General features: G+C 39.2%; 1 protein-coding gene across 2 annotated transcripts in view; it reads left to right on the forward strand.

The window, feature by feature from the left end:
• Nucleotides 1-23,276, forward strand: part of angpt4 (angiopoietin 4) — a 74,083-nt gene that overhangs the window by 46,231 nt on the left and 4,576 nt on the right. For both annotated transcript variants that reach the window (XM_042403900.1, XM_042403893.1), the window contains 7 exons: nucleotides 12,619-12,774; nucleotides 12,887-13,008; nucleotides 18,830-18,914; nucleotides 19,333-19,480; nucleotides 19,605-19,717; nucleotides 21,846-21,947; nucleotides 22,043-22,209. In XM_042403900.1, coding sequence (XP_042259834.1) covers nucleotides 12,619-12,774; nucleotides 12,887-13,008; nucleotides 18,830-18,914; nucleotides 19,333-19,480; nucleotides 19,605-19,717; nucleotides 21,846-21,947; nucleotides 22,043-22,209 — 893 coding nt within the window. The remainder of the gene's footprint in view (nucleotides 1-12,618; nucleotides 12,775-12,886; nucleotides 13,009-18,829; nucleotides 18,915-19,332; nucleotides 19,481-19,604; nucleotides 19,718-21,845; nucleotides 21,948-22,042; nucleotides 22,210-23,276) is intronic.

A 23,276-nucleotide genomic window follows, 5' to 3' on the forward strand; every position in this document is an offset into this window, starting at 1 on the left:
TAAAAGTCCAACACCTTATTAAAAACACCCAAGCCATAGGATTCATTAACAAAAAGATACAAAACAACAAGAACACTAAATAAGTGCAATAAACAATCAAAATACAACAGAAAAACTAAAATAACAAAATCCAAGGCAGAGAGGCAAGACCAGCAGTCCACAATCAAAAAGCCTCTGATTGCCACACATTTAAGCTCTTCCTCCCTGGGCCAGGTGTACCTCGTTGTGGACTGATTGTAGATGACCTGGGCTGAGCAACAAACAGGAGAGGAAGGAGACAAAAAATACAGGCAACACATACAGCTGTAACACCCTGTTTTACATTTATAAGCAGTATACAAACATGTAATAAATGATTTATAACACACTATAATGTAGTTGTAAGCAGATTGTTGTATGTTTATTAATGTACAGTATTAGTCGACAAATATAACTTTTCCTATGAAGACATATTTCATATTATTACAACTGTTTTTTTACTATATTGTCATTCATTATCTGTTTCTACAGCAGCAACCAGTTATGTTTGCTGACAGAAGACGTCAGAAATGTTGATCATTACATTAATAATCACTTAATTCTGCTTACAACTGCATTATAGTGTGTTATAAACCATTTATTAACTGTTTATATACTGTGTATAAACGCTATAAATGCTTTAATGCTTAAAGTGTTACCTGTTTACTTTTTTCTAGCCTTTTTAGCACTTTTTGACCCAAAAGTTTCACTATGAGACCAGAGGAACTACTAAGAACTGTTTGACCAATCAGCGATGATCAGCCCTGCAAACCTTTAAGGTCCTGAACTATTAGAAAGTACTGCTTCCTCAGAGCAGCAGGGACCTTTTATCAACTGGAACTAGATTGTGTTTAGATTTTGTTTCTGAGTTCCTCAAAAGGTTTTTGGTCTTCTGGGAAAGTTCCTCTGGTGGAAAAGCCCAATATGACAAAATCTATCCGGATACCAAGATGTCACATGACCCGTACCACCACTGGGGGACAAATTAATTCAACACAGAGTGGCTTCACATAAGTTGGCTACTGGTTTCAAGGAGTTTGTTTGTGCTTTGGTCCACAATCATGAGTGTTCATGTTTGGGAAATCATATCTCTAGTGACCACAGATGAGTCAACCATCAACTTAGCTGACCGTAGATTGTCGAGAACATAACAGGGAGGATTTGATTTGATCCTACTTGTCGGATCTCGGTAAAAATTTTTGTAGGAAATGCTTTGTTTGTATTTGGCCCACGTCTGATGAGGAGTGCTCCTGTGGGAACAAGATTCAAAATAACAGGACTAACTTGGGTTCTCCTCACTATTTTCCCACTCCTACCTCTTTCACAAAATGAGCTTTCCCATAAAGAGCATTAAAACCAAAACTGATAAAGTGAGAGTTAAAATTGCATCTGTTTCTTGTTTGATTCTCCTCTCGGGGGCAGCTGTGGCTAGGAGGAAGACTAATTGGAAGATCGGAGGTTTGATCCGCATGTTGAAGTGTCCTCGGGCAAGATACTGAACCCCAAACTGCTCCCAAAGGCTGTGCCATCAGTGTGTTATTTAGCATTAGCATTAGCATTAGAAATTCCTCCTGATGAGCATGTTGGTACCTTGCACAGCAGCCTCCATCATCAGTGTATGAATGTGCGTGAATGAGTGAATGTTTGCATGTAGTGTAAAGAGCTTTGAGTGGTCAGATGACTGGAAAGGCGCTTTATAAATGCAAGCTGGAAATAAACACTGGAACATGTGCTTACTGTTCAAACAGATGCATAAATATCCACTCTAATAAAGATAATAATAAAAGTTTTATTGATTGACCTGAGAGGTATTTAAGGAAAGTATCCAGCATAACTTTACTTTAATATAGATTAAGGGTTAAACTCATGAAGAAAGGGTTTGAATAAATTGAGTAATATGTTCAAAAAGTTTCAAATTTCATCATCTTGGTCATTACACTCATATCAATAACATTTACACAGTTGTGGGCTGCACACATTCTCGGAGAGAGATTTTTGAAGGCGTGACAGTGTTTGCAGACGGCCAAAATAAACATATTAGGGTTTGTTAAAGAGGGCTAAAATGAACGTCATCCTCTGGAGATTTTTCCATCACACTCGCTGCATGGTACCAAAACAATAAACTGTGAAGTCCACGAAGGATTTAAAAGACACCAGAGTGACCCTGATCCTGACTGACAGAGTACTGCTCTTATACTTCATCTCCTGCCACTTGAGTTCTTTAAATTACACAATCCTATAAAAAAGTATAAAAATCAGCCTGGGCATAGTCGTGGCGTTGTTCTCAAATATCTCCCCAGAGGAACATGTGTTAAGCATCTCCGCAGTGGTTTGGTGTTTTAGAAAACACCTGTCAGGAGATGTGCTAAAGATGGAGCATATGAGGCGTGGGGAATGAAAACAGCAGGTCAGTTTTACGATGTAAGCTAAAAAAAGGAACGTCCACAAAAAACGCAGACAGGTGAAAAAACACAGGAACACTTACATATGATCAGTATCTGCCCTGTATGATAGACATGGCGTCAGGAATGTTTTATGTGAGATATATAGATTAAAAGGAAATAAAATTAATGTGGTATGAAGTGAGTCTGATGGTTTCCAGGTTTTCACAGTCAGAACAAGAAACAACAAAGCTCAGAATCTTATGAAACTAACATTTCTAGATATTACAAGATAGCGGTAAGGAATTTGATTTGTATCATTTTCTGGTTCTAACATAGATTAAAATATCTCAACAGCCATTGGATGGATTGTCAGATATTTGTGGTAACTAGAAGATAAATCCTACTGATTCATGCCAGGTTCAGACTACGCGACATCAGCTCAGTAACAGCCTGACAGATGTTGAGTGTTGGACTGAAAATGGCATCAAAATCAGGCGTTACAGTTGATCATTTTATGCCATGTAGTGCTTCATAGCAGACAACAACTGATGCCACATCTTAAAAACAAGAACTTCCACGTGTTCTGTGACGTTGACCAATAGGAGCACAGAACGCAGAACAGTAAACTTACCGAAGCGGAAGAGGAACGTTGTTGTTGGTGCTGCTCGAACTGTGAGGTGGAGCTGTGAAACAGAGGAAAGGTTCATGCTTCGGACGCCATTGTTTCTTTATATTCTCGTTCCTGGAAGTTGGTACCTGGCACTTCCTTCCGATGACATCACACAGGTCTTGAAAGACGGCAAGCTATGATTGGTCGGTTATCAAGGCGTCGTCTGTCACGTCTCTTGGCCGAGTCACGTTAAGAATTTATGACTATAATCACCTAATTTGACACAGTGACATCTTATCAGACAAAAATATTGTGTAGTCTGAACTTCGCATTAGCGGATCTTCTGACTTTTCCTCCAGTAGCACCATGTGTTTGACATTTTTGGCTTTTAGTTCAATGTCTCAGCAACTATTTGATGGACAGTCAGAAACCAGATGCATGGAGTGCTGCTTGGGTGTAGAAAGGAATCCCTCTGGTCCTCCTCGGTTTGGGGATCCTAATAGTTTAGAGTTATTGAAAAGATCTGAGGCACTCTAGAGGATAATAAATTTAAAAAGCTATTAATACTTCATGGCTACTTAGTCATAGTTAAAAACATGCATGCCATGACGTATTAAAGGCTTTTTGATATTTATTACCCTCTTGAGTGCCCCAAATCTTTTCAATAACTCTAAACTATTTGATGGATTTCTATTAAATTTGGTTCAGATATTCACCTTCCCCTGAGGATCAACTGTAATGACTTTCCTGATCGCTCTCTAGCTCCACCATCAGGTCAAGATTTCAAAACTCAGACACCTGCGAAACTAAAGACATTCCCATCAGCCTTTATTACTAACTGTCAAATGTTAGCATGCGAACACGCTAAACTAAGATGGTGAACGTGGTAAACATTATACCTGCTGACATCAGCATGTTGAGCAGGTTAGCATGTTGATGTTAGCGTTTAGCTCAAGTACAACCTCACAGAGATCCTGTAGCTGTTGATTCAAATATGACTCTCTTTTAGTCTTTGAAACGTTAAAAAAATAGTGAAAAAAATCATAATTTCTCACAGCCTAATGTGATGTTTTCAGTTTTTTTTTTATTTGACTAACTTTCCAAAACTGTAAGATATTCAATTCACTGTCATGTATGACAAAGAAAAACAGAAAATCATCACATTTCAGAAGCTGGAACCAAAGAACATTTGCTTGAAAAATGACTGAAATGATTAATTGATTATCGAAATAGTTGCCAATTTTCTATCAGTCAACAAAGCAATTTATCAAATCATTTTTGCAGCTCTGTCGCAGTAAAAGATTTGTTTTTGTTGCAGGAATAAAATATTAAGAGTCATTTTCAAAGAAATGAAATTCTGGACTGTGTGTCTGCCCAACATACGACCTGAAAACAAAACATTTTAGAGAAACGTGGTTTTCACTTGACAGCAATTATATATTCTTACTTCATCACAGTTCTGTTTTCTTTAATTTTGCCTCTAAATCAGTCCTAATCTGAATATAAAATATACTAAAAGTTTCTTCCTTGTCCACATTGTGGCATTTCTTATCCTGATGAACCTGAGCTCTGTAAGGAAGCCCAAACCACACTGATGAAACTCACAGAGCTTAATGAGGAAATGAAATGTTGAAATCTCTCTTCATCAGTCCAGGCGACCTTTAGGGATTCGTGTCTGCGTCAGAAAGGCGGGAAGAAGTTCAACAGGTGTTGCACCTTAGGCCCAGAAGCAGAGAGACAGTTTCACTCACGCTTTAGTGCAGAGACATGCACAGAGCTTCATAACATCACTGAAGAGACAGGTTTTAAACAACTTATCAACTAACTGTCAGCGAAGGTGGACATCACAGCTGCAGAGCAAACATCTAGAGAAAGATTTAGATGGCTGATTGCCGACATGAATCCTGGAACTGACTCGTTTCTTCTGATAGCAACAGCAAAGATAGCCGACTGAAAGTAATGTTAATGTGATAATGTTACGTTAGCTTGCCTTTTTTTTATAAATGTGGCCATGCTGCCTGCATGTTTTCACAGTTTATCCAGCTGTTTTGTTGCTGCCTCTTGTCTAAATCTCAGTGGATTGTAGATGAATTTAGTCCATAAATCTGTTTCTTCCAGAAAGGGCTAATGTCAGATAATCAACAAGTCCTCCAAATTAAACAACCAAGTACAGACATCATTTGTCTGTGCTTTCTAAAACCGTTACACATAACTGTTGAACAATAATGAGGTTTTATGATGTGACAACGCTGTGGTTAAAGTCTGGTTAGTTTTAGGCACAAAAACCACGTGGTTAGGTTCAGGGAAAGATCATGGTTTGGGTTACAATGATCACTTTGTTGAGGAACATGTGGTGTGGGTTAAAGTTACTATTCCCTTAAAGTTGAGCCATCTTTATTGTCATGGCAACAATAATAACAATGGTGTTAAGGATAGGGAACAATAGTAGTTACAGTTTTTAAAAAAAACGTCCCGTCTTGTGGTTGGAAACAGGAAGTGAACAGTGGTCTCCTGTGGCAAAGTCCGCTGTTGGTTTAATTCCTCCAACCACCGACTTCCTCTGAATGAGGAAATCTGTCCACATACTGTATGTATATATATATCATATGAACTGCTCCGGGTCATAAATATTACAGCTGCTAGATGGCATCTGTCACTCATGTTGGACATGTTGTGTTTTTTGTGTTTTTCTGTTATTTATATACTATTCTGATGTCAGATGTTCCTTGTAAGTCAAAAGTCAGGGCTTCAACCTGCTCTTAAAGCTTCATTTGCTACATTTTTTTTCTACCTTGCCTACCTCGCTGAGGTTTTTCTGTGTGTTGCTCACGTTGTCCACTCTCGGATTTCTGCTTGAACTTGTACGGATGTATTTGAGAAGCTGAAATTTTAAGTAAAGAACGAGAAAAAGTAGTTTCATGTTTCATGGTTTGCTGACGTTGCTTCTGGAGCCGGAGAAAGCTTCTTGAAGTTGGCCAATCAGAACAGAGGGAGGCCTTAACGAGACAGGAGCTAAAACGGCCTGTTTCAGACAGAGGCTGAACTGAGGGGCTGCATAAAGGACCAGTCTAAGATAAATAAGGAGTTTTTAACTGGAAATCATACAAAGATATTCCAGTAGAGCTCCAGATTGAAAATATAGATCTGGAAATGTGCTTGTCCCCTTTAAGCAGTATCACCAAGTCTTGTATCTCTACTATTATTCTTCTGAATAAAATGTTAAAAAGAAGGTTTATACATGAGGGACACAAAAGATAAAGCGAGAGTGAATGAAAGTTGATGAGGGTATTGAGGAGGAGATAAAGAGAGAGTTCAGGTCAGGCACCGTGCAGAGCGATATTTCCCTACAGTGTGTCAAGTGGAGCGGTGATCTGAAACGGAGCCTGAGGCCGTTGGCTCGTTGTGCTGGTTCATAACACTCTGAGATTCAGCCAAAACATCTGGGCTCTCTGATACTTAGAGAAAATAACAAGCTCTGCAAGTATGCATGTGCATTTTCTTCTTGAATCTTCTGTTCAAATTGACCGAGTCATGATGTTTTTTCCAAGTCAAATTATATCATTGCATAAACTGAAGGCTTCAGTGGAATCAAGAAATGTAATCAAATGAATAGAATTTGTTATGCAACAGAAGCAGGATCTGGTGGTTTACTGTCACTCAGGGACTTCTGGTTCAGTTTTTAAATAATGATGATGATGACTTGTGTGGGGGCACAAACAAACAAACAGACAAACCCACAATAAATGGTTCAGCAATGTGTGCGTGTGTGGTGTGTGTCTCAATGTCGAGGGAATGTTGAATTGCTCAGTATTGAGCTCGAAGGATCATTTAAGTACTTTGCAATTTTAAATCTGTAAACCTATTAGTTAGTTAGTTAAGCTTTATTTATTTAGGGTATTCTTTCACAAGAGAGGATATTAAAAATCACACATTTTATACTGATATATTATATACTTATATACAGAACTGTGCAAAAGTTTTAGGCACCCGAGATGTTTAGATTCTTATCCATTACGCAATACCATCAGGGAGGTGTCTGATCGGTCCCCAATTTATTCATGACATGACAACGACCCCGAGCATACAGCTAAAGTCATAAAGAACAATTGAGTCCTGCAACAGATGGTATGGTTTGGCCCCCACAGAGCCCTGATCTCAACATCATGGAGTCAATCTGGGATTACATGAAGAAGCACCTGAGACGGCCTAAACAATAAATCCACAGGAGATCATTCTTTCTCCAGGATGGTTATAACAACCTTTCTGCAAGTTACCATGAAAAACTGTAAAAGTGTACCAAGGAGAAGCTGCTCCCCGCAAATATTGATTTCATTTAGGTTTTTGCTGTTTACTCAACTTTGTAAGAAGTTAATTGATAAATTAAAACAATTTATAGCAATATTTTTGTAAGCATTCTCACTTTACTTTTAGTGCCTAAAACTTTTGCACAGTACTGTATGTACTGCATTTTTCCCATTCCTTGTTAGTCATTTTATGAAATATGAAAGTGAACTTGCCTTTTCACCTCTTCCAGCACTGATGAATTGATACACTCTGACATGATTTCCAGGTTTCAGTTGGTCAAGGACGCACACTGATCAAAACGTCCTCATACCTAATTGACAACATAAGTTAGTGCGTCCCAAAAATGACCTGCAAATGTTTCTAGCGACCTCAGTGAGATGAAGACATAACCTGTTTCCAGACCTCTACATCTCGTATTCGCCTGGTGATTCTTGTAGGTCTGATGTTCTGCTTGTTGTTTTCACCACTTAGAGAAACAGTCAGAGGAGGGTTAAGAATGTGGACGTCATTTTTCTACATTGCCAGCCAGCTGTAGCTACATCCACAGCAAGAACAATAGTAACAATAGTAACGTAGCGCTATAGGATGTCCTGTTCTTTACTCCAAATGTCAACTTCTCAAATACATCCATACGTCTTTGAGCCCATTCTGATCCGAAATATGAGAACCCGATCAACACATGGAACAACGTCAGCAACAAAGGCTACAGAATAGACAACCATCGGTGGACATGTGTGAACAATCTGACGTCAGTCCAGTAGAGAAGGGTCCATCTGCAAACCTCACATCTGGGAACCCCAGGCCTGCGAGCCAATGGGAAGACAGTAGGGTCATACGTGAGGTCCATCACTTCCTTTTCTGCCACAAAAGTACATGAGCAAATTTATTTTTTTACAGATAAATTAACTCTTTTTCGCTCAGAATGGGAAGGTAACAGAATCTTCAGGTAAATGTTTAGGTTTTACTGGGCAGATATAAACACCAAACACACAACAAGAACAAATATTTAGCTACTTTTTTACATGACAAAAACATTATTATAACTCTGTTGAGCAGAGAAATGTGACTGTTTGCAAATCTAGTAAAATAAAACTTACAAAAAAAAAAGACCGCTTAAGGAAGTGACGCACCTCACATCTGGGGACGCTACTCTCTTCCCATTGGCTCGGAGACCTGAGGTCCCCAGATGTGAGATCTGCGGTTGGACCGTCCTGGTTCGGTGGGGAACTGAACGTTAAAAGCAGGCTGAAGCTCTGGCTTTTTAACGAGAAGGCGGAAGTCTTGGAAGTTTGAACGTGTTTAACATCCAACATCATAACAGTAATAACAGAAAATCACAAAAAGCAGCTTATATTCCCGTTAACACTCCACAACTTCACTTTTCCCTGCAGTATCACGGCTCTGTCTCTGGTTTTTAACTTTTTGCCCAAACGACCACTTCTGTCACTTTTATGGTGAGTTCAGCCTCACACACTCACTCAGTGTCCCCTTCAAGTCCAGAGCTGCCAGCTCAGATCCCGACACACTCCAGCGACACACAGTGCACTTGTTACCCCAGATCTCTATCGGTGCTACTTGCCTGTGCGTCAGTCTTGTTATCGGGGCTGTTTGGTCACCCGGTTTCCCCCCCTCCCCTCTCTCTGTGAAGTCACCCAGAGGGCCAGATCACAGTGAAGCCAACATGTGGTTTGAGTTAGCATCTCAGAAACAAGCCCTCCATACGTGGGGTTGACCGCGTTCTCCCAGAGCTCGCTGGTCAAGCTCGGCTTGTATAGTTTATAATTGTGAGTGTGTGTGCGTACGGCTAATTGTGTTTGTGTATGAGTGAATGCCAGTTTCTGTGTGTGTCTGGTTTGTATGAAGAGGTTTCATGTAGTGTGTGTGTGTGTGTGTGTGTGTGTGTGTGTGCATGTGCGTGCGTGCATGTGGGTGTGTGTAGTTGTAATTCTACAGCAGGAAGTAAGGGTCAATTAAAAAGTCAGCACATTGTGTCTCCGGAGACTCAACAAAAAATAACAAAAAAAGTCCAAAAAAAGAACCTGCTGAACTTTGATTTTCTTGTTTCAATTAATCTCAATTCTCTTCTCTCTTATTTCCTCCTTTACCTCCCACTTTCTCTCTCTCTCTCACACACACACACATAAAATATATTTGTTCATACTGTCAGTCCAACAGCTATTTTATGTTTCTATTTCTGTCTCTACTGGTTTGACTGTGCGTCAGCCAGGTGGAGTTTCTGGCTTTCATCAGAGTTTATCTGTGCAGCATCACAGGAAGCTGAGCAGGAGGGAGAAACAAATCAGCTCGTTCCAGCTATTTTCTCTCTGTTTGATTATTTGATTAACTTCTCGCTGCGTCACAACATCTGTTTTGTTTTTTTTTTTCTTCGCTCTTTGTTCCAGGTTAGCCCATTTTACTTACTCACACTCCAAAAAGCCACTTGGATCTGATGCCACTGATTTGTATCTCGCCTCTCGTAAAATCATTTTCTGATTGAACAGAGCGATGCTTGTTTAATCTGAATCTGAATTGAAGCAGACTAAACATAATAACACTTGAATAAGCTTAATTGGGTAGTGAAAATGAGTAATAGTGCTGTCAGCATGCATGAAGAATGATGAATATGATAAAGTCAGTCAATGTGGATAACATCAGTGGTTGAAAGAAATAAAACCATAAAAACATAACACTGGTGAAAGTGGAAGATAATGAAAAATGAATCAGCAGTCATAACAAATACCTTTCAGCCAAACAGTCTTTAGCATCAGGCTGCAGGCCGGCTTTCAGGAGCGTTCTCCGACATTTTGCGTTTCACCACCTCCTGTATGTTTGTCAGTTTGTTTCCTAGCTTGCAGGATGAACAGTGAACGCCAAGAATTAGTCAACAGATTTCATTGATATTTGGTGAAAAGTTAAGCTGAGGAATGAGTGATTCATTCTGATGCAGATCCAGGAAGGTTTTCCTGAGAGAGAAAGGATTTGTATACTTTATCAAAGAAGCAGAAAACCTTCATCGAGTGTCAAACCTAGACTCAAGTTCAAGTTTATTTGTGTAGCACAATATCATACAAAAACAATTCAAAGTGCTTTACAGAGTGATAGAACAGTGGAAAATAAATAAATAAAGACATCATACATACATAAACACCCATACATACAGGATCAAAACTAATTAAAAACCATTTTAGATCCAAATGTATTCAGCTTATTTAAAAAAAAAAAAAAAAAGAAAGTGAGTGGAGGGAGACTTTAATGAGGAAGAAGGACATCAGACACACATATTGTTCAAAGCTGAGTATTTTTATACGTCTTAATGCATGTCTGGAGGGGGTAAAGGTCTTTTTTACACTGTACACATAATCACAAACCCTAACCCTATCCTAACCCTAACCCTAACCCTAACCCTAACCCCTAACCCTACCCTAACCCTACCCTAACCCTACCCTAACCCCTAACCCTAACCCTAACCCCTAACCCTAACCCCTAACCCTACCCTAACCCTAACCCCTAACCCTAACCCCTAACCCTAACCCTAACCCTAACCCTACCCTAACCCCTAACCCTAACCCTAACCCCTAACCCTAACCCCTAACCCTACCCTAACCCTAACCCCTAACCCTACCCTAACCCTAACCCTACCCTAACCCTAACCCCTAACCCTATCCTAACCCTAACCCTAACCCCTAACCCCTAACCCTAACCCTACCCTAACCCTAACCCCTAACCCCTAACCCTAACCCTACCCTAACCCTAACCCCTAACCCTACCCTAACCCCTAACCCTACCCTAACCCTAACCCTACCCTAACCCCTAACCCTAACCCTAACCCCTAACCCTACCCTAACCCTAACCCTAACCCTACCCTAACCCTAACCCCTAACCCCTAACCCTACCCTAACCCTAACCCCTAACCCTAACCCTACCCTAACCCTAACCCTACCCTAACCCTAACCCTACCCTAACCCTAACCCTAACCCTACCCTAACCCCTAACCCTGCCCTAACCCTACCCTAACCCTAACCCCTAACCCTAACCCTAACCCCTAACCCTATCCTAACCCTAACCCTAACCATACCCTAACCCTAACCCCTAACCCCTAACCCTACCCTAACCCTAACCCTAACCCTTACCCTAACCCTTAACCCTAACCCACCCATATGATGTTAATACAGGTGATTTTTTTCCACTATAGACATATTGTGTTTGTGCTTATTTCTGTCTGCTTGGATTTGAAAATTCAGTTTAGCTGAATATATCAGCTGCCACATCGTCATCTCACACAGAGCTGCTGGTAGCGAGAGTCTGACAGCAGCGGCTCGTGGCTGGTTAGTTCTGACTACCAGCACTGTACTGCTGTTCATGCTACACTGAGCGGTGTCCCCTAAACACCGCGTCACACTCTGCATGGTCACGAGGCCACGTTGCGTTTTTTAGATATGCAGGGATGGAGGAGCTAGCAAAATTTGAGTGTGTAGTTACATAGTTTATATATTCTCATCTTCAGACTGTGCTACCTGCCTGCTGCCACTTAATAAATGTATGTAAACACAGAGTGAACAAACTATAATGAGGACACAGTGATGTTTTTGGCATCTTTACGCTGATCACCTGATAGATAAAGCTACAGATTATCCAAGAAATGTGTATTTAAAGTGAAAATGATAACTAGATGAGAACGAAACACCTGCAGACTGACTTTAAAGCACAACATTTTAGATACACAACCTAAATCTGATCTTCGTCAGGTTTAAAGATGTTTTAAAATGTCCTGATTAAGAGCACAAATAAAGTTTTGTGATGAAATCCATTTGAGAAAAGTGACTCAAATGTGATCTGTCATTGTGGCCTGAACTTCCCTCCCGGTGACCCATCAAACAGCCTCACTGGTCGTCCCACTGGGGCCAATCTGTTTGTTGGTCCAGTGGTATATTTATCAACTGCCTGTGCTTCTCAGTGGCAGTGATATCCTGGGGACGTGGAGTCTGAGGGACGGATGGATGGCTGGATGGATGGATTATTTATTTGTCAGGGGTTGAAGGTCACGGCATGGCAGTGCGAGCTGGCATCGGCCGATATTCCCAGAGATGGAGAGACCTGCATCTTTATATACCAGACATCCTGACATGTTTGATTTGGGGAACTTGGGGGCACTGAGTGGGTGGTTTCAGAGCTCAGAATTAGACTGGAAAGACTCGAAACACATGTGACAGTTGTTTTATTAATGAAGGAATAAATCACTGTATCTGTCTTCTCCTATCTTATCACATCATATACTTTCTACTGTTTGTATCTTTTCTGCAGTTGGAGAGCTTCATTCAGAGGAGCATAAAGTCGGACACCGCGAACATACCGTCACACTTTGTTCACAACCAGACGGCCACCATGCTGGAGATCGGAACGAACCTCCTCACGCACACAGCGGAGCAGACACGTAAAATCAACGTGGTCGAAGCGAAGGTGACGAGTGTTTTACAGTGCATGAAACTGATGTGTGGACGGATTCAGTCTCATTTGCTGATTTTGTCACTTGAAGCTCATTTTGTGGGTTTAATGCGATTCATTCCACCAGGTGTTGAACCACACGTCTCGGATTGAGATTCAGCTTCTAGAGAATTCTCTGTCCACCAACAAGCTGGAGAAAGAGCTGTTACTGCAGACGACCGAGATCAGCCGGCTACGAGACAAGAACAGGTAGAAAAATAATTGTTGGAATATGCAAGGCTACACTTATTTGATTTGGGACTCTCAATGATGCTCAAAGAGCCAATTTAAGGCCCCTTTACACTGTGTGATTCTGGGCTGTGAAAGAAAAGTGGTGAAACCTTTGGTCGTCAATCCAAAACGCTGCTCCTGGATCTCACTGTGAGACTTGTGTCGACAGATTTGAGTCTTTGGAGACCAAAAACGGCCTGAGTCAGAAATTTAAGACCAAATTCTCACAGATTGACTGCTAATATGACTCATGACAAGCAAACCAATCAGAATACGACATGAAATCTCACAGAATAGACAGGCTGTACGTGAAGTTATTTAAATAAAGTTATGGGGAAAAAACACACCTATTCTCTTTAATACATCCACAAAAATTAAAATGATGGAGGTGAAACAAAAAAGGAGTTTATGTGACTTTTGCTGCAGACGGATGTTGTGCGGTCTGACAGATCGTGACAAAGATCTTAGTAGAGCCGTGTGGCACAATGTGAGTAAACTTACACAATCGCTGATGTCACACCATCTAAAAGGCATCTTGATAAAACACATTCATCAAGTGAAGAGTAGGGGTAACCTTTAAGAAATGTTGTAAACAGGAAATGGAGGGTGATCTAGCGTGTTAAAATCTGATGATCTGTTGACTCATCCTGCCACTTTGAGACTTTATCGCTCTGTAATAACATCACCTGATTTCCTCCTTTGCCCCTGTAATAATTACTGCAGCTACAGTCTGAATTATTTACTTGTGTCTATATCATCGATCCAGCGACATGTTATTCTGCAAAAGCAAATGACTTTAATTTGTTTCTAATTTTTTATGCCTTTGTGTGAAATCTTCACTTTCTCCAGTAGCAATTAACACCTGTAATTAACAATTTAATATATATGAATATATACATATGGATGGAATATGATAATGATCATAATAATATCAGAGAAAACAAATAATAAGTAGAGTTTAGGGCCACATTTACAAGTGCAAAAACAAATCTAAGCTTTATTTTTGTTGTTTGCATTCATGAGGATTTTCCATCAAATGTGCATTTTGCAGCAAATAATGAGATAAAATGACTTTAATCTGAACTGATTGAATATTGCTTCAGATAACATATTGTTCATCAATACATTGTATGATCTGTCCTCTCCTCTGTCTCTCTATTGCAGGCATGTAAGACAAGGCGTCTTAAATTTAAGAGCATTTTTAAGTCCAAAGACATTCGAGAAATCGTTAAATTTGCAGGTAAAAGTGAAAAATTTAACGTAAATCCAAAATTTCACTTTGAGCAGTTTGATAAATTTGATTCCCTGTTTTTAAATCAAACTTGTGTGAAGTTGATCTTGGAAACAACTCAAGTGTCTTGACTGCAGCTCTGTTTATTATGTTTATAGTCAACCTCATTAACAGTAACATTTCTGTGATTTTCCATAAAAACACGTTTTGTTATAATCCCCTGACCCAAATATCAGTCGACCCTGAGCGGAGGCTTATCAGTGATTTCACAACTTGACAGTGAGAGTATTTGAAATACAAGCAAGTCATTACAGAAGATGGAAATACGTCCACAGCTGTTGCTGCGAGACCGACTAATATTTGGAATCACAATATTTTTACTATTCTTCATTGTGAGGTGAACTTGGACGGTGCAGTGTGTGCTGAAACATGCAGAGTAATTATCAAGCGTGTTCTCTGTTTACAGTAACAGATATAATACAAACAGAGACGCTGAAACTGAGTGTAAGCGTGTGTGTGTGTGTGTGTGTGTGTGTGTGTGTGTGTTTTTTTTTTCCACTTGTCAAACAGCCACATGCTTTGGTGACATTGGACACTTGAGATAATCTAAAGGGTTTTGAAAGGTCATTTAATTTTAATTTTTTATTGAACTCGAGACTTAAAATTCTGGATATCTTGGTGCTGCTGTGTAGAACGTTGGCTCTGATTATTTTCTGAACACACCAGAGTGAATTAATTCATTGGAACAAGTTGGATTTACTGTCTCTGGATGAAGATCAAGCCGATGTGCCGATGATCCACTACGTGATACAGTTTCTGTTAGAAATGTTGCATCATCACACCAAAATAAAAGCATCAAAATAAATAAATACGTCTGTAGAATCCAAAAGACTACTTAACTTGATATGAATAGTTTCAACATTGCCAGTTTTGTTATGAAACATGTATGAACAGATGAGTTTCTCACCAGCAGTCGTCTGTCCAGATAAACAAAGACAAAGGTTACCAGTTTGCAGCTCCACTGCTGAGTTTCTGTGTCTCGTTTACACAACTGTGTGCAGAACTCAGAGTCTAAAATACATTTATGGCCTCACAAAACTACTAAAACATCATTAAATGACTGGAAATCGTGTTCCATTAAGTCAGGTGATGTCTAAAAAACTGGATTTCATGACCCTCAAAATTCTTCATTTCTTGGTTTACTGGTTTTTACAGTGCAGCTTTATAGTGTCGTAACTTTCATTAATTGCATTTAAACAGAAATAGGCTGTTTGGAAAAAAAACTTTGACGGCTTAGTTTTTCAAATTCTGGTTTATTGTTCTTTTAACGTATTATTTCTTTTAATTTGTTCACAGCAGTTTGTGAAAATGATCTTACAAATGCAGAAACATGACAGTAAATAAACAAACAAAAGAAAGAAACATTGTGGTTGTGAGGTAAGGCAGTAATAATCAGGTTGGCTGAGTCAGTAACATCTTTTAAATCTCATCTTAAAAAATACTTTTATCTTGTATCCATGTTTTTATTGTTTTTTAATTTAATTTAATTTTATCCTACTTTACGTACTTGAATTTATTTGATCAGTTTTATCACTAAATCTAATGCTGTTGTAATTTCTTGAAAAAAGTTGTAAGTTTTTTAGTAAATTTACAATGTACATTATAGTACAAAGTCCTGAGGTTGTGATTTGTAGCACAACAATCTAGTGAAGCTATAAACAGCTATAAAAAGCTCAATGGCGTCCGTCTTACACAGAACTACTCTCTGGAGATTGAAAACTTGATCGCTGTCATTTGTCTTTTGAGTCATTTCTAAACAAACTAACGTGTCCAAACTCTTCATAATGAAGGAACATGTCACTCAGTGCAGCAATGTGACTCAGTGATGTGTTTTTAATAGTTTCTGGACAACAACAAAGGTCAACGGCACAGAGGAAGATATATCAAGCTTTGGATACACACACAATACTTGATAGTAGATCAGTTCATTGTTGGTTTGACTCCAAACATGAGATTTGTTGGAAAAATATAGAAAATCACCAGACTTATGCTTTAAAATATATGTTTTTAAAATCCCAATAACATGAAGAACACACACACATTTCCAGCTGTAATTAGGGTGCAAACAGTAAAATGTACACACATACATATACACACTGTCTGCATGTGGTCGGGGACATGTGCAAACTCTTAAATCTACACACACACACACACACACGCGGTACAAACCGCAGCACCACAACAATCAGTGACTCCTCATCCGTCTACATCACATTAAATTAGGTTCCCTCGTTCACGTGCAGGTCAGCATATTGAAGTGATCAAAACCAGGAGCTGATAATGTGTTTCAGCTTTTAATTTGACCAAAGTCTCACCTACTAATGTAAAATAATATCACCCGCAAGTGTAAAAGAGCTACACGATACAGCAGCACATATGAGAATGATGGAGGGTCATGTCTGACTCTTGTCAGCTACACTTCAGCTGAAACTGGACTGCAGGTTAAAAAAAGCTACAGATATTATATTAACAGATATTATATTACATCTCTGGGTCTTAACGTGCTGTAAGAGAGTCTTATACCATCTAAACTCAGACTAAGACTGATCAGAAATCTTTGGTCTGGTATTTATGAAGTAAATATTTTATTGTACAGTATAATAACTGATTAAAGGTTAATAAATATTTAGATGTAGGAAAAATCAATTTCAGTTTTTATTTTTAAAAAAGAGAATATATATTTATATGTGTGAACAGTTCCATTTTCACAACATTTTTCTCTTCACTTTCTGTAACAGGAAACATTTTCTCAGCTGAGCTTGTTGCATCGAGACCTTTACATCTAGAATTAGTGTAATTTTGCTGCAGGAAACGACAATTTTTTGGATGCATGAGGACATAAAATATGTGTGAAAAACAAGTGTCGTCTTGATTATATAACAAAGGTTTTGCTGTTTTTTAAATATATAACAGCTTTAAACATCTACTCAGGTTTTAAATTATGCTGGAAAAATATATCAAAATGTCAGACTTCCACGTGGTCCACAACAAAAAAGTAGAGCCGCAATGATTCATCTATTAGTTTATCGACAGAAAAATCAAACATTTTAATAATCGATTAGTAATTTTAGTCATTCGTTAAGCATAAATTCCAGAAAGATTTGCTGATTGCTGGTTTGCTTCATCTTCTGGAGGCTGTCGAGCTCTGACTGGATGACTGGTGAGGATTCCTTGTACAGTGTATATAAGCTGTAACACATTCTGTAAATCAGACTGATGAAGCTGCCAGAAGACGTCTGTGAGATAAAGATTCTTCCAGAATTCAGCTTAATGTTGCAGAGTTGTTTTTTCACACATGTTCCTTTGTTACTTGAGCAGCTCGTTGGTTGGAGAAGTAACGACAGCAAACTCCTCCCGTTTATCACCATGAACTGAACATATAATAACGTCAGCATGATGTAACCAGTGTGATGTCTATATATCTAGCTTTTTGACATGTCGGCCATTTACTTGATGAAAAGCGTTAGAGACTGTGACTTATTCTGGCAAACAGAGGTTAAGACACATTTTCCCACCTGACTCATGCAGACCCCCCACCGCACACTGTCCGCTGCTGCACTCAGCCAGAAAAGTGAGTGTGAACTGGACATTCAGCCACTTTCAGTGTCCTATATTTTCCTCTGAAGCCGCTGCCACTCCTTCATCGGGTTTCATTAATTTGGCTCCTACGTTGTTGATCTAACTGCGGACTGGAGTCTATTTTCAGCAGCTGTGCTGCTGGTTCAGCTGCACAGATAACGTTAGACTGCAGTCTGCTCTGACAGAAAGAATAATGGTCGGGTTATTAATCTATATTTCACTGTTTTACGGCTTCTCTAACGAGAGGGAGTAACTCAGGAGTTCAACCTCTGGTCCATTACACACAGATTTGTTGTACAAATAATTTAGATTTGTGTCCTCCCTCTGGCAATGCACACAGTCTTCATGTTAAACAAGATGACACATTCCAGGAGTTGTTTACTTTTTGGTTCACCCACTTTCCTTCAACCTGCCTCCTCTTCCTCTTCGTAATTTAGTGATTTCCTGCACAACACAGAATGCCTTCAGCCAGATGCTAACAAGCCGTTGTTTGAGCTGCATGTATGCAGGTGGAGAAGCAATGTAAAGTAAAGTAGAAATAAAGTTTAACAAGGTGAGAAAATGTCAGCATGGACAGAGAGACTGATGTTTAAATGATCACAGCTTTGCATTTTGATTTCTGGGACTGCAGAAGTCGATGTTCCTGCTGTTTCTATCATGAACTGATTAATTACTGCTGATATTGTAGATCAGTAAGACATCAAATTCCACTGTAGCTCATCTGTAAATATCTCTCTGTCATATCATGTTATTTACATTAAGCAGCTACCTATAAGAAGAAGAAGAAGAAGAAGAAGAAGAAGAAGAAGAAGAAGAAGAAGAAGAAGAGTGCACTCTGGGCAGTTTCACACACAAAGTCTGAATGTGTCTGAATCTGCTGTGGATCAAGTGTTTAATGTTCTGTCCTTTTTCTCTTTGTGTGTCTTTCAGTCGTTTGGAGAGTAAAGTTAAGATGTTGGAGTCTCAGCAGAGAGGAGAGATGGAGGACATGAAGGAGGAGAAAAATAGACTGCAGGTACAATTAATAAAACACGTCGTCAAGCCCAGCAGGTGTCTGTGTGTCCACTCATTTTATTATGTCAGGACGTTTTTATGACAATTTAATCAGCATGTATTTTACATTTATGAGAGTCACTGACCTCATAAATGTTTCTACAAATCAAAGTGTGCAGAGAGACTATTTTAGAGCGCTGAGAGTGAACCAAAACAGTAAAGTTGCAGCTGGACAGATTAACAATGAGCTAAAACTTGCTATAAAGCTCTCTAAGGTCTCTGATAATTCTCTGTAGGTTCATCACTACGAGCCTCAACCGACACATTAAACACTGACAGCTCATATATTATCATTACAAAATATTGATTATAGCTGCTTTAACAAAACAGAGGTAGATTGTTGTTAAAAAGTGAGTAAGCAGTAAATCTTTCCCTCCCAGTCCGTCATCAGGACTCAGATGGCGGCCATCGAGTCTTTAGAGAAGCAGCTGAGAGTCGCCAGCAGCAACACCACGGCTCTGCAGAGGCAGCAGGCTCAGCTGATGGAGTCTGTCCACACACTCATCACCATGGTGTCCAGCACTACAGGTACACACACCTACATACTGTACAACCGCATGTATCCACAGCCTACATGAAAATAAGACTTAAATGCGTTCTGTGTGTGTGTGTGTGTGTGTGTGTGTGTGTGTGTGTGTGTGTGTGTGTGCAGGCTCACCCCCCAGGAACCAGATGTGGAGAGACTGTGCAGATGCTTACAAGGCCGGTCACTCTGTCAGTGGTCTGTATCACATCTACATCGGCAACAAGACTGAACCTGTGCAGGTAAATCTGACCTGCAGCCATGTTTTTACACATGAATTCAATCATATTGATCATTGTGTTCAAAAGTTCTGTTTCAAAGCTCAACTACAAATAATAATAATAATAATAATAATAATAAACTTTATTTGTATAGCACCTTTCAAAACATAAAATGCAGCTCAAAGTGCTTTACAGAAAGAGGTACAAACAAAAAACAAACAGGCAAAAAAAAGATATTTTATAATATTAAAAGAAAGGAGAAAGATAAATATAATAAACAATAAAAAACTACAGTGATAAAAAGAGATAAGAGGATAAAAGGAGGTAAAATCATCATAATAACTTTATAACTTTAGAGCACCTTTTAAAAACAAAGTTTACAAAGTGCTTTGACAGACAAAGCAAAAGCAGCACAATGCAAAGCAAAGACATGAAACAGAAAATAGACCTGACCTTAAAAAGATGGCGGCCAAAGGCAAAGGAAGACAATGAAGAGATGATAAAAAGTTTAAAAGAAAGATGATCAAAAGACAACATTACATAAAAGCAAGTCTGTAAAAATGGGTTTTAAGAAGTGATTTAAAAGAAGTTACTGATTCTGCGAGCCTTATCTCCTCAGACGGGTCGCTCCAAAGTCGAGGAGTCCTGATGGAAAAAGCACCTTTAGATTTAAGCCTCGACTTTGGAACAGCCAAAAGGGCCCCACCTGAGGATCCAAGGCTGCGGGTTGGCTCGTGCAGGGTCAGCATATCTGTTATGTAGCTTGGAGCTTCAGACCCAGACATGCTTTAAAAGTGATCAGTAAAATCTTAAAATCAATTCTAAAACCAACAGGGAGCCAATGGAGAGAAGCCAGAATCGAGGTGATGTGATGTCGTCTGTTAAAACCAGTAAGAAGAAGGAAATCATGAGATAAAAAAGATAAAACAGATAGTAAATAAGCTGATAACAGTTAAAGGCAAATAAAAGGTTGAGTTAATTAAAAACAAGACCATAAAAATAAGTTTTGAGCTGCTTCTTGTCTAATATGTGGCGGGAGTTTGTTCCAGATCTTTGGTGCGTAGCAGCAAAAAGCTGCATCACCATAACTTTTTGCATTTTGTTTGTGGCACATTTAACGAGCCAGCGTTAAGCGACCTAAGCGAACGGTTTGGAACATATTCTTACAAGCAATCTTAGAAGGTATGACGGTGCTCGAGACCTTTTTGGGCTTTAAAAACACAGTTAGCCAGTGCAATGACGCTAATACTGGTGTAATATGTTCCCTTTTCCTAGTTTTGGTTAAAATTCTTGCTGCTGAATTTTGAATGAATGCAAAACACTACATTATCCAAACAAACACATTCAACACTAAATCATAACCTGATAACTGTAATTATTGTACGAAACAAAGCTTGTCTTTATATCATTTTCATTTACTGATTTATAGAAGAGACACATTATGTGTTTTTAACGTTGGAGAATCTGTCGACCCGATAAAGACTGAACTGAATCGCCTAAAAAGTAAGAAATTAGTCTCTCAAGAACTGAGATATACTGACAAAAAAATAAATACATCACTATATTTTTGACACAAATTGCTCCACAAAAAGTGTTTTGTTTGGTGCCAGTTTCATAAGAAAACAAAAAGCTAATTCAGTTTTTACATTCTACATTCAGCAGAGTCACAACACTGTGAAACTGAGGAGAAATGATTTGAATCAGTGTACAGTAAAGGCATCCAGTTTTTCAAGTGACCCCTGTCCTAAAATGATGAGAACAAATTAAACTCAATTATTGTACATTTTAAAATGTATTTGGTAGGTGGAGTCCACAGTGGCTCAGTGTGTTAAAGACACTGATGTGTTTGAGCTTTTCAGTTCAAAAACTATTTATAAAACATCTGAAAATACCAAACAGAAAAGTCAGAACAAGCTGCAGTTTATTCTTACATTTATTTGTCTTTATAATTAACATAAATCATTTCAGTCACCTTATGAAATTACTTAGATAATTAAGGATTATTACAAGAAGCAGATTTATTTCCCAATTAATATTGTGCCTGTTGGTTTGAATCAGTTTTAAGTTGATTTAAGGCTGATATGGATACAGGAGGCTGCTGTTTGTAAAAATGACAGACTTTTCTTTCTTTTCTTTTCTTCTCCTGAAGGTGTACTGTGACATGGAGACGAGTGGCGGAGGCTGGACGGTCTTCCAGAGGCGGTTTAACGGCAGCGTGGACTTCCAGAGGAGCTGGAGGGAGTACAAAATGGTCCGTGCGTCCGATGAGAGCCGTCGATCGAAATAAAGGTTAGAAAAAGAATAATATCAAACTATAACGATACCTCTCCTCCTCCCCTCCTGTAGGGTTTCGGGGACGTGTTCGGGGAGCACTGGTTGGGGAATGAAGTTTTGTATCTGCTGACCAGTCAGGGCCAGTACTCTCTGAGAGTGGAGCTGAGGGACTGGGAGGGAAACCCCGCCCACTCCCATTATGACAGATTTACACTGGCCAATGAGAAACAGCAGTACAGGTAACTGTTATATACACATACAGCAACATACTGTACATAATGTATGTAATATATATACTAGGGGTGTGCCCGAATACAAATACATTATTCGGCAAAGCACAAATAATGGGTTTCTTATGAATATTTGTTTCATACAAATATTTTAAAACATATTTGTTAGGTAGAGGTCTGTCTGCAATGAGGCAATGAGTAAAGTTTTAGTTCAGTAGTCAGCGCAGTCGTCTATAATCTGGGAGACTCCAGTTCAAGACCCAGTGTGGGGACCTCCTTCATAAGGTAGTTTATTCATGAACACTTATTGTAACACTTTCATTTTCTAAAATTAAAAGCGTAATAAAAACAAAAACAGGATTTTTAAGCCTCTTTCCACTTTTATTCGAATACAAATACAAATAGTTTTGCTGCCTCAACAAATACAGATACAAATACAAATACTGGGCCCTCTGTGCATCCCTATCATATACACACACAGGTAGTGCAATGTTAAATCAGTGCAGGATGCTTTCAAGATAAGGGAAAGGTTGTTGTCTCTATCTCTCCCTGAACTTAAACCTGTTGCCTAAACCAACCTTCAGGCAATGATGCAGCACTGCTGGTCTTCTTCTGGCCCGGATAAAATGGATGTGAGTCTGAAATGGCCCACATGTAAAGCAGCAAATATCCCAAATCAAATGTGAGCCTTTTTTTGGTAAAGATGCGGTGCTCTCAGGTATGTGTATTCTGGATGTGGGCCAGTTCTGGTTTATCTGGTTTGTTCTTGGTTGACGTGCGGCTTGCTTGTGGCCCAGATCTGGGAAACAGGAGCAGATCGCCCATCACTCCACGCGGTATGAGGGCCGGATCTGGTCCACAGTAAATTTGCTATCTGGGAAACTACACGCAGGATTCAGGATGTGTTCAGTGTCACACTCCTTCACTTTGTATGCAACCACCTCCTCCTCCTCCCCCTCAAACGAAGTACAAAACTGTTGTACTTCCTCAAAAAAAAAAAGTTGCTTGTGATTATAATTCAGGCAGCAATTATGTTTCGTGCTTTGGGAAATGAATAAGAATTATATAAAAGTACA

This window comes from Thunnus maccoyii, chromosome 3, assembly GCF_910596095.1.
Source record: "Thunnus maccoyii chromosome 3, fThuMac1.1, whole genome shotgun sequence".
Taxonomy (NCBI): domain Eukaryota; kingdom Metazoa; phylum Chordata; class Actinopteri; order Scombriformes; family Scombridae; genus Thunnus; species Thunnus maccoyii.